The sequence below is a fragment of the Chelon labrosus genome (assembly GCF_963514085.1).
Source record: "Chelon labrosus genome assembly, chromosome: 18".
Classification (NCBI taxonomy): Eukaryota; Metazoa; Chordata; class Actinopteri; order Mugiliformes; family Mugilidae; genus Chelon; species Chelon labrosus.
The window spans coordinates 14,002,510-14,014,023 of record NC_140351.1 but is presented as its reverse complement, the minus strand read 5'-3'; the positions used below and the strand labels follow the sequence as shown (position 1 = coordinate 14,014,023).

The 11,514-nt window shown below is 41.3% G+C and overlaps 1 protein-coding gene across 1 annotated transcript; it reads right to left on the bottom strand.

The window, feature by feature from the left end:
* Positions 1-2,204: 2,204 nt before the first annotated feature.
* anxa13 (annexin A13) lies at positions 2,205-11,082 on the bottom strand. The gene is given in 13 exon segments (XM_084565861.1): positions 2,205-3,887; positions 5,529-5,641; positions 5,893-5,968; positions 6,166-6,267; positions 6,361-6,429; positions 6,692-6,771; positions 9,200-9,233; positions 9,313-9,483; positions 9,575-9,669; positions 9,751-9,826; positions 10,811-10,879; positions 10,885-10,890; positions 10,892-11,082. Coding segments are annotated over 13 exon segments (1,104 nt in total). The 5' UTR covers positions 10,985-11,082; the 3' UTR covers positions 2,205-3,767.
* Between the last annotated feature and the right edge of the window lie 432 nt (positions 11,083-11,514).

The following is an 11,514-nucleotide window of genomic DNA, read 5'->3' as shown; positions in this document are numbered from 1 at the left end:
GCTGAGCTCACCGGCGCGTTCTTTCTTTTTTAAGAATGTTCCAAACAGTTGATTTGGCCACACCTAATGTTTTTGCTATCTCTCTGATGGGTTTGTTTTGATTTGTCAGCCTAATGATGGCTTGCTTCACTGATAGTGACAGCTCTTTGGATCTCATATTGAGAGTTGATAGCAACAGATTCCAAATGCAAATAGCACACTTGAAATGAACTCTGGACCTTTTATCTGCTCCTTGTAAATGGGATAATGAGGGAATAACACACACCTGGCCATGGAACAGCTGAGCAGCCAATTGCAGCCGGTTTCTAGCTCCTGAGCCCTCTCTGGACAGCTGAAGTGGCCCTCCTGCCCACACCCAAAAACACTTCATCGCCTCAGTTGTAGCAAAAAATGTCTAATCAAAGCCTTCAACTTGTATCTAGAAAGCCAGTGGACACAGGACGACGTACCTGCAAGAGAGTCCAGCGGATAAAAGTGGTGCTGATAATGTCTCCGTGTCTGTCCTGTTGAAGCCGGACCTCTCACTCCGTGTACATCAATCCGCTGTTTAAACAGACTATATTACCACGCATGCGTGAGAGGGGGGCGGTGCCACGGAGGCGACTGGAGCACCGCACCGTGTTTTCTCGATACGATGTCGGACTAATCATAACTTTACCTTTATTAAAAGGACAATTGGGCGTGTTTTTTAATTTCTGACGAAGCACTGTCTTATGTGCTGTTGGTCTAAGTGACAGCAAAACCTAAAACCTACAATATGAGGCATAAAATACTCTCCTAAGCCACATGAATTCAATAAGTCCTGTGACAGACGGTAAAAGTCCCATAGAACCATGAACTACACACAATGTTGTCATTTCAAGATTACATGAAGACACAGAAGACGCAGAGGGTAGACCCGCCAAAAGTCGATTTTATTTTAGTTGTTGTGTGTTACTGGATTTGTATTCAATAAACAAACAATATCTGTGAACGCATCCTCACTTCACTTTAGCATTTTGCACTTTGCATAGTCCTGGATGTCCTTAACAGTTTTGAATATGTCGCCCAGCCTTAAAAACTCAATTTACAGTGTTAAAATGTAATTTTTTTTTTCCTGTTTTAAACAGGAATAATATAAAAACAGATACTGTCTCTAACTTTTATGTCACAGTATTTACATGCAAACAATCCAAAATAGATATTTTTATGGTGGCCAACACAGCTCTGCACACTACACGTTAACATGCGAATAGACAAAACACAAGAAAATTAAGAAACCTTCATTAATTTGACAACATATGCGCTGCAAACACCTGCAAATGCAGTCCATTTTGATTTCGGTAGATGTTGACGTTTGTTACTCATCAGTGGTGTTGGAAACTAGTTGAAATGTGAGTTTTTGTTTTGTTTTGTTTTAATTAGATTTTAACATTCTGCAATTATATCAGACTCTTTTGGTCACTGTATATTTTACATGAAAAATAAAATAAATATGTGTACAAGCAACAAAAACATCACTTTCTCTTTAGAGTTAAATGAAAAATAAGTATTTTAGAAAAGAAGACAAATACTTAATATGGATTAATGCTAGATTAGCCAGTAGCTATCCATTTTGACTTTTATAAAGGCTTGGATTCCTGCTCCCCAAATCTTAATATCCTGATGAATATCCGTCACTCATTTTCTACCTGTCGCTTCATTAACAAGCGTGCATATTTCCCCCTGTCCGTGAATGCAGCACATGCTTGGTGACAGATTTGAAAAGGGGGCGTGAGTGTTTTGAAGAGGTTGCCATGGAAACCACACATTGCTGTCGTGACTTCATGACATCATCGAGTAACAAACCAGTTTTTAAATACGACCTGTTTAAATGGGCGTGGTTTCAGTGGATGTTCATAGTGCATGGTTTTGAGACCGTTATGTGTTGTTGAGCTTGTGTATGCAGCATGTGTTGAAAATATTAGTGTTGGGACCCTTGTGTGCTGTTGCCTTTGTGGATGTTCATGGTGCGGGGTCTTGGGACCCTTGTGTGTTGTTGGCTTTGTGGATGTTCATGGTGTAGGGTCTTGCATTCAGAGAGATTGATTGGTGAATCTAAAATTGGCCATGGGTGTGCATGTGAGAGTGAATGATTGTTGGTGTCTTTGTGTTGGCCCTGCATTTTGTTGAGGGAAACCTCACGATGTCACATTCTGGTGAAGTCGTGACCTCATAATGTCGCTCCCGAGGTCCTGACCAGTGCAAAAACATCTCCATCAGTTAGACTTTGAATAAAATGAAGCCCGACATGATGATGTTACATGAAACTTTATTAACTCTTAGATTAAAACTCTTTGGCTACAGAGAGGCAAGCAGCTGATGTCCGGGGTTGGTGTTGTGACTGACTCACATACTGACACTGTCACTTGTGTATTTACTCAGCTTAGTGGTATTCTAAAACAAATCTCAGCTGCCACAAGTAGACACAAAAATGCCCCCACACATCTGGATGTCCAGATGTTAAATTGCTCAATTCACCTAAACATCATTATCAGGTTTCTTTTTCCTATAAGCTAACCAAAACTAAACAATGGTTTAATATATTAAACACTCTTCTATGTTAGTCATAAAATATAAAATATATATATAACAAGGTGAGGTGTGTTTGAATTTGTCAAGTTTTTTTTAGTTGTATAGGATAAAAAAAAAAAAACATATTGTAATTTGTAAATCAATATATAGTTTCTTTCGATAATCAACCGATAATATATAGAATCTGTTTTTGTGAATCCGTTCATATCACATTGCCTATCCTTCATGGCGCCAGCAAAGACTCCTTCAGGTCAAACGTTCACATTCCCTCGTTTCAAATCACAAACTTCAAGCCATACGGAGTGATTGCATTAGTTTGCAACAGCAGTGAGGCATAACAGTCACAGAATTGAAGGGATGGAGGGTTGATACATGCAGCATAGGGGCGTACTGAAGCTAAGAGATGTCTTATGGTTATAATGCCGTTATCCAATCAAGCTTTGAACCGCATGATCACACCAAATTGCGTCAGTGTGTCAACAGTTTGCTCATTTTGGATATTTTTATTTTTTTTTGAAGTTTAAGAGATTAATAGGAGCAAAAATGTTTGGAGTTGATCCAATACAGAGCAAGAACGCTAATAACTGTAACTGTGAAACAAGTGAAAATGAATCATATGAAGCATTGTGCTTGTTTTGGCTGTGGACTGACCGTGTGTACTGATACGAGGTCAAAAAAATCCCTCCATCCATAATCTATTGTAGGGTATATCCTGTAGAGGGTAGCAGAGGTTTGGAGCCTGGCTGAACCCAGCTAGCACTTGCCAACAGGGTGGGATCACATTACAGTCATTACGCAGTTGTCAGTTATCACGTTCTCACTTCAACTGCTTCCTTACATTTTTATCACTATTAATGATTTTGATCCAAAAAGGTGGAGCATCAAAAAATATTGGTGCTTTTGTTTAGAAGTAGTTATAAATCCTGGTAAAGGTTTTAAAAATTGGACCAAAAAATTGACCAGGAAAAGGGGCAGTAATTGACAGACATAGTTTGGCTCACTGATGAGTCCTGTTGGAGGGAATCAAGGTCAATGTCTGAAGAAAATTAAAATTAAAAAATTAAAAAAAAATGTGAGACACAGACTTACAATCACAGTTTGGACAAGACACGAGACGAGTAAAGGGTTCCGTTACACTTCTCCAACCTCCTGCTGCCTTACATAAAGTCATACTGAGTGTGGTTAGTTTGTTAGACAGGAAACATCTCCAGGTTTCAGTGGCAGATCGCCAGAAGGAGGCGCTTGAAGTCGCCGCTGCACTCGTCCCTCAGGGCGTCCTTCAGGGACACGTCGTACTTCTCCAGGTACATGTCTTTGATGGTCTCCAAGTCATACTGGTGATAAAAAGAAACACGTTAGTACATGTTAGGCCGAGATTTATTAATTTATTATGACATAAACATCCAGTAATATGTTGACCATGAGCCCTGAAAATCAAACATGGGTGTAGTACAATACAACAACATTTTCATGTATCCGATCCAAGAGACGAGTTCTTTATAATCAGGGTTGGGGATTAGAGCAACTAGATTGGAAATCTAATCTGTTTGTCAATGTGTTTTACTTGAGCATGTCTATGTTATGCAACTAATACTATGCAACTAAGGTCTCCCTTGTAAAATACAGTACATACACTATATTGCTAAAAGTATTCTCTCACCCATCCAAATAACTGAATTCAGGTGTTCCAATCACCTCCATGGCCACAGGTGTATAAATCAAGCACCTAGGCATTCAGACTGCTTCTACAAACATTTGAGAAAGAATGGGTCGCTCTCAGGAGCTCAGTGAATTCCAGCATGGTACAGTGATAGGATGCCACATGTGCAACAAGTCAAGTTGTGGGGTTGTTTTTCAGGAGCTGGGTTTGGCCCCTTAGTTCCAGTGAAAGGAACTCTGGATGCTTCAGCATACCAAGAGATTTTGGACAATTCCATGCTCCCAACTTTGTGGGAACAGTTTGGGGATGGCCTCTTACTGTGCCAACATGACTGAGCACCAGTGCACAAAGCAAAGTCCATAAAGACGTGGATGAGCAAGTCTGGTGTGGAAGAACTTAACTGGCCTGCACAGAGTCCTGACCTCAACCCAATAGAACACATTTGGGATGAATTAGAGCGAAGACTAAAAAAGTCAGGCCTTCTCATCCAACGCCAGTGTCTGACCACACAAATGCACTTCTAGAAGAACAGTCAAAAATCCCCATAAACACACTCCTAAACCTTGTGGAAAGCCTTCCCAGAAGAGTTTAAGCTGTTACAGCTGCAAAGGGTGGGCGGACGTCATATTAAACCCTATGGATCAAGAATGGGATGTCACTTAAGTTCATATACGTGTAAAGGCAGATGAGTGAATACCTTTGGCAATATAGTGTATGTGATCTCAATCGGACAAAAAACAAAAGTAAAAAAAACAAAGAAAAAAACATTATCCTTTAATTTATTTTGATAGCGATTGCCAAAATAGTTTCCAGCATTATAACTAATGGAGGTCATACAATTTTAAAGCTGTCTTGTGGTTCCAAAGTTTGTGGCCCATTGCTTGTCGCTGGATCACCACTTTTCCTTCCTTCCTTCCTTGGGCCACTTTAAATAGCTTCTGACCAGTGCAGACTAGGCACAACCCACAAGAGCTACAGTTTTGGAGATACTCTGACCCAGATGACTAGCCATCACAAGTTGTCCCTTGTTAAAGTCTCTAAAATCCTTCCACTTGCCAACATTTCCTGCTTCCAACATCAACTCTGAGGACAAAGTATTCACTTGCTGCCCATCCAGAAAGAGGGCATGAACTGATCATGATAACAAGTTTACAGTGGCAATAAAGTGCGAGCTACAAAGAAGTGTAGAGTATCATTGTCTCAAAACCAAGTAGTAGTTGTTGTGGACCAGGTGTTACAGTTGCCAGGTTATTATCAGTAAATTAAGTGCGGCATCCTTTTGGTTGCCGCGACCGTACTGAGATTGCATTATTACCTCAGAGCGGCACACAATGATGCGAATCAGGGTGTCCTCGTCAGTGCCTGCTCCCTTCATGGCTTTGTTCAGACGCCTGGCGAAGTAGAGCTGTGGGTTCTTAGCAACTCTCACTGTGGGGAGGAAGACAGGCTCTCATTAGGGTCCGCTGCAGCTCCTCTCCACCCAATAAAAGTCAAGTACGTTTATTTTGTCTGCTCACAAACATTTTAATATTTCATATTCTGTCCTTATTGATTTATGGCGTCTTTAAATTTTAATGCAGCTGGAATTTACTTCTCGGGTGAGTGCTCTTTATTCAGGTCATAGTCTGAGTTTAACCTATCTATGAATCAATCATTAATTCTTCCTATCTGATACTAACCAAGAGCAATGTAGCATTTTTTCAGCGTCCCAGACGTCTCATTCTCAATGGCGTCAAGGATTTCGGTCCCAGAGAGCTGTGGAGAGAGAACAGAAACTGAAAACAGGTGCCAGTGTCTCAAAGTGGTGAGGTTTCACTTTCTGCGTCCGCACTGTCCTCAGAATCTACTTACGGGTACCAAACTGTGAGTTTTTAGTGGCAGTGAAAGATGCTAGCCGAAACTGAGACGTCAGGTCATGTACTATCACTGCAGCTGTGGACATAAATACTCACCTGCTCGTATATCTTGAAGGTGGCCTGGAGCTGCAGGTAATTTCTGGAGGCCAGGACGTAGCTGAAGGTGGATTCATCTGTTCCGAATCGACCCTCGCCGGCCTAAGAGAAGAGATCGATAATACGGTTCAAGACTTATACGTGCATCATGAGGATATTGTGAGGATGAATTTAAACTAAATAGTGAAATAGTACCTCAAATAGTGCGGTGGCATCTTGCTCAGCCAGCTCTTCATCCACCTCATAACTCTCGTCTCTGTTGCCCTGGAAGAGGAGGATGAAAGTGAGTTTTTCTCTGTCTGCAAGAAACTGTATCTGGACTCAGATTTACTAATGAGAGGGAGTCTGGACTGAGGCCAGTGTGTGTGTCTGTGTGTGGGTGTGTGTGGGTGTGAGTGTGTGTGTGTGTTTGTAGGGCACGTTAGGCCGGAGAGAGAGAGAGAGAGAGAGTGAGATCAATGTCAGTCCAGAGGCAGACGGGGGGAATTTAGTTACACGAGCTGAGTAGAAACTCGGGGCCACTTACTTGCAGCAGAGCCATGAGAAGGTTTCTGACATCTCCGCTCGTATCTCCCTCGATATCTGCTTCCAGATCACGTTCGTGCACTGAAATGGTGACGCCAAGAAAATTGCAGGTCATACTGCTTATTTCATGTCTCAGTATCCAGCTTAATAAACTACCTTTTAACCCCCTCTAATAATTGTCCCAGATTTCTTAATCTTTCTAAACTGAGCTCTGTGGCTGCAGTACGTCTCTTTTTCCATTCTCAGATATTGAAATGAAAGAAGTTTTGCAACAAACTCCAACTGTTCTCCTGCCATCCCAGTGCGTGTAGGAGGAAAACTATGCAGCGAGCAAATCAGAAAACAAGACGAGAGTAAGTACAATCATCTGCAAGAAAACCTGGATTTACAAAAGTAACAGACTTCCTGTCAGATCTGTTACAGTGTTTAATCTCACCAAGAAACCAGAGGTATCTCCAGAGGAAAATACATTTTAAGTATTGATAGTACTGCATTAAAGAGATAGTTTGGTTTCTTTTAAGTGTGCTTGTTCGAGGCCCTTATGTATAGTCAGTGTATTACCTACAGTAGATGGTGGTCAGGCCGCCCCTACCTTGCAGGAGCAGAGAGGAGTGCTGGCACAGAAACAAAGCAATAAACATCTGTGGACATATTTTATTTACCTAAAAAGATCAATATCACTTTTACTATACAACATATTTAAAATATTGTCAGCCTTTCCCATAATTTCGGTCTAATTCAAAAAATGGTCAGAGACGTGGAGCATTACACACATACAGCTAACAACAACACCTGTAATTCAAAGGACCAACATGCTTAATTATGCATCACTTCAGGCCTTGATAAAGCCTAAAACAAGTGAGTTGTATAAAAGTAAGTTGTCAAGAATAGAGAAATTTGTTATGGAGACTAAACTGTTTCGTACCAGGTTGTAAACATGTTACTTTCTGCCGTAAAATTGGACATTTTAACATGACAGGTCTATTCGGATTGACTCGCTTTATGAGCCAGCCTCTAGTGGACATTGGGGGAACTGCAGTTTTTTGGCGTTGGCTTCCTTTATCAGTCCCAGAGGTTGTTGCTTGTTTTAAACATAGACTGTATAAATATGGACAACGTGTCGCCACTTACTTTAATCGGCCAAACTGACACTATTTTCCCGGGGACACGGGCAGCGCCATCTTTCGAGTTTGGAGCCAGAGTCTGCGCAGTACGGCCCGAGAGATATCAAAGACCCCCGGTCCCACTTCCGCTAGACTAACTTGCGTTTTCGATTAATTAATTGCGTTTTCTGCTGTACCTCCACCAGTTACAATGAAATATTGGATTATATACTTAACTTAATTTATTTATTTACTTATTTATTTTTTAACAACTCTCACAGTCCCATGGGACCGCTTTACGGGGTAGTTGGCATGGCAACTGGTAGTCGCCATCATGTCGCATCCAATAACTAAAACTAAACTTATCGAAAAAATTGACACTTGAACATTCATCAGCATTATATTAACTACCTAAAATGACAGAAACCATCCTTGAAAAAAATAAAAATAAATTATTTGACGTGTATTTTAGTGTTTTAGTTCGGCCCAAGTCCCATCCACTAACATGGAGGAGGTGGAGCTTATGACCTATACTGCAGCCAACCACCAGGGGGAGCTCTACTTGCTTTGGCTTCACTTTTGAGGAGCGGTTATACTGTCTATGGTTTTGTATGCTAATTAATCCTAATTAACATGACAACAACACTTAAGTAATTTAATAACAGAAACTAACTGAGGTGGAGGCAGACCAGCGACTCCTTTGTTTTGTGAGGTAATACTGCTTTTTTGTCACTGTTTTTGTCAAAGAGGCTTGTGTCTTAAAATGCAACATGGATTGATGCAAGAAACTCCATCAAAAAAGGTTGACCAGCACCAAGAAAAGCAGGGATAATTCTCCAAATATACACTTAGATGATATAGATAGAGGTGTCGTTTTAGTTTCCTGGATCCGGTGTCAACACTCTTTCTGCTGCTCCCAAGTGGGGGTATGCTGACCACCATATACTGTACGCTGACTATGGATCAGTTCTTCATACACTTCAAAGAAACCAAACTACCCCTTTAATTATTCTTAAAGACATTTAAACAAGATTTATGCTGTTTTTTCACTCACACACTTCAAACATTGGATAAGAAACAGAGGTCACTGTGTATGATTAGAAATGCTAAAACACCACAGAGTAGTGAAACAAGAAATTACATGTTGGTAAATATAATCATCTACAATCAGCAGTGTCTCATGGGGAACAGGAAGTTGCAGTAGGATGGGCCTTAACTAAACAAACTGAGTGACATTGCATTTCTGCATAGGGACAGAAATACTGAATGAGGGGTCAGCATAAAGTGAGTCACCCTGAGTAACTTCCTCCAAAGTTCACGATACAAAGAAGGGAACTGCAGATATGTAGTAACTTCAACATAATTACTGAATCAGAACAATTTATTTACTACTTTTGTTGGCTTACCTTGAAAGTAGCACTCCTTGAACATGGCAATGTCCTGTTGACCACAATGAAGAGTTAGAAATCACTTATGTTCATTCATCTTTTGACTCGCTGATGGTCGGCTTGCAGCTTACAGCGTTGGTGGAGGTGCAGAGGATCTCCACCAGGACGTCCTCGTCGGTGCCCGCTCCTTTCATGGCCTTCCTCAGCTCCTTCACGGCGTAGATGACGGGCGGGTCCAACATGGCGAGGATGGCCTTCTCAAAGTTTCCCGACAGCTCCTTCTTCAGCACATCCACCAACTCCTGTCACACATTTTTAAAACGTTAGACATGAGCAAGGAACACAAGGAGGTGAAGGCCTTCTTGCTTCTCTTTTTTCAACAGAGCTACTCACGTCATCATATTTGTCAAAGTAGGCCTGTTTAATCTCCTGGCGCTGAGCTGAGCTGCGGTTCGCCAGGATGTCAATGATGGCCTGCTCGTCGGTTCCTGAAAAGACAGACACAACAATAACACTTTCAAGTTCAGGGACGTTATATTAGAACGCGAAGGCATTTCTTTCAAACCTACCGAGCCCTTTGCAGGCTTTGCGGATGGCCTTGATGTCGGCCATCACATCGAAATCCTCGTAGGGAAACACAGTGGGCTGAAAAAGAAAGAAGAAATGCACGGGTTTCATCACACATAGGGGCCGTATCGATAATTGTGTAAGTGGAGATTGTGGCAGCAGAGCAAGAGCAGCTGCCAGATGGGGGAGGGGAGCGTACAATGCATTGGTGAAGGAATTCAGGATCTTTAAACAAACTTGGTGGAGGCCACATGAATGCCGGCAGCTACAAAAGTGGATTAAAAGTGCAACGGAGAGGAGTTTATATCATCACCAGCAGAAAATGACAACTTTATAAAAAGAATGAGGGTTGAGTTGAAGCTGATCATTCAACAAATAAGTGTTTTTTTTGTGTGGTTAATCATTCAGTTTTGGTTTGGTCTACACTTTTATTAATCATCTGTTCTGTAAAACACATTTTTAAAGGCAACTTGCGTAAAAACATGATAAAAAATGAACTTTTTCAGATCCATTATACTTAATCCCGCTGCTAATGAATGAATTTATAAGGTCCAATAATGAAAAGACCGACAAGGAGAGACCCTCCCCCCACAAACGGAGCGACGCTCATTCACATCTAACGGAGCTGTGGTGAATTCCGCAGAGGAGTGGCCCTTTCCTCTGCGTAAAAAGCCAGACACCGTCGATCGGTGTCGTTTAACGTAACGTTGACATCTCGTCATATTTAAAGAAATATGCACCTATTAGGAATCCTAATTTTTAACTCTTAATTTGCTGCAGCGTAGCTGGAATAAGAGACTGAAAGCGAATAAAAAAAAGCCGCGCGTCAAAACAGAAACCCGTAAAAAGGCAACAGAGAGAACACGTTTGGTACCAAATGACCACACTGACATAGTATTTATGGGTAGTAGTAATGATTGCGTGGATTATGATCCAAATCAAGCGGCTCACACTTAGAGGGAAACACGAGCTGCTCTGGTTTAATTTCTCCAACTAGGAGCGCATTCACAGACAGACAGAGAGAGAGAGAGAGAGAGGGATAAAAACCACGATACCACTTACTTGACAGTTGCCCATTTTTTTTCCTGCGTCGTTTAATCCGATCAGTCGATGTAAAGGGACAGGAGCTGGCTAGATTCGCTAGATATTTAGTCCTCCTCTGAACAAACTGCGGGCCGGACAGCAGAAACCGGAGCGTGACGTCACTACCGACCGTCGCGCCGTCCCGTTAACCATTTACACCCAGTCACGTGTTACGTGTCCAGCTCCGGCTGGCTTCTCCGAGTGTCCCCTGATCCGTGGGGACCTTTGTTTCTCAACTGTTAGAGGAGTAATTCTCATTTATATAATTTATGACTTAATAACTAATTAGATAAACTTTATTGATCCACAACTGAAAGTGCTTGGTCACAGTAGCTTAGTTGCACATAAAAAGAAACACTCTTAAGAACTACAAGTAAAAGAAAGATTAAACTAAATAAAATATAAGTAAAATCTGGTAAAATAAAATAAAAATAGTAAAATATTTACTGAATTAGCGTATGAACAAATATACAAGAAATAGAGACGGAAGAATATTACACACACAGGAATGATAGTAAGGTGCAGTAGTGACCATTAACTTGAATAACATGGAGTTATCTGTTACAGAAAGGTGAGTTGTTGTACAGCTGGACTGAGAATGGTATGAAAGAAGTCCTAGTGTTCACTGTGAGAGAGGAGCTGGATCAGTCTGTTGGAGAATGAGCTCTGCTGCCCCTCTATTG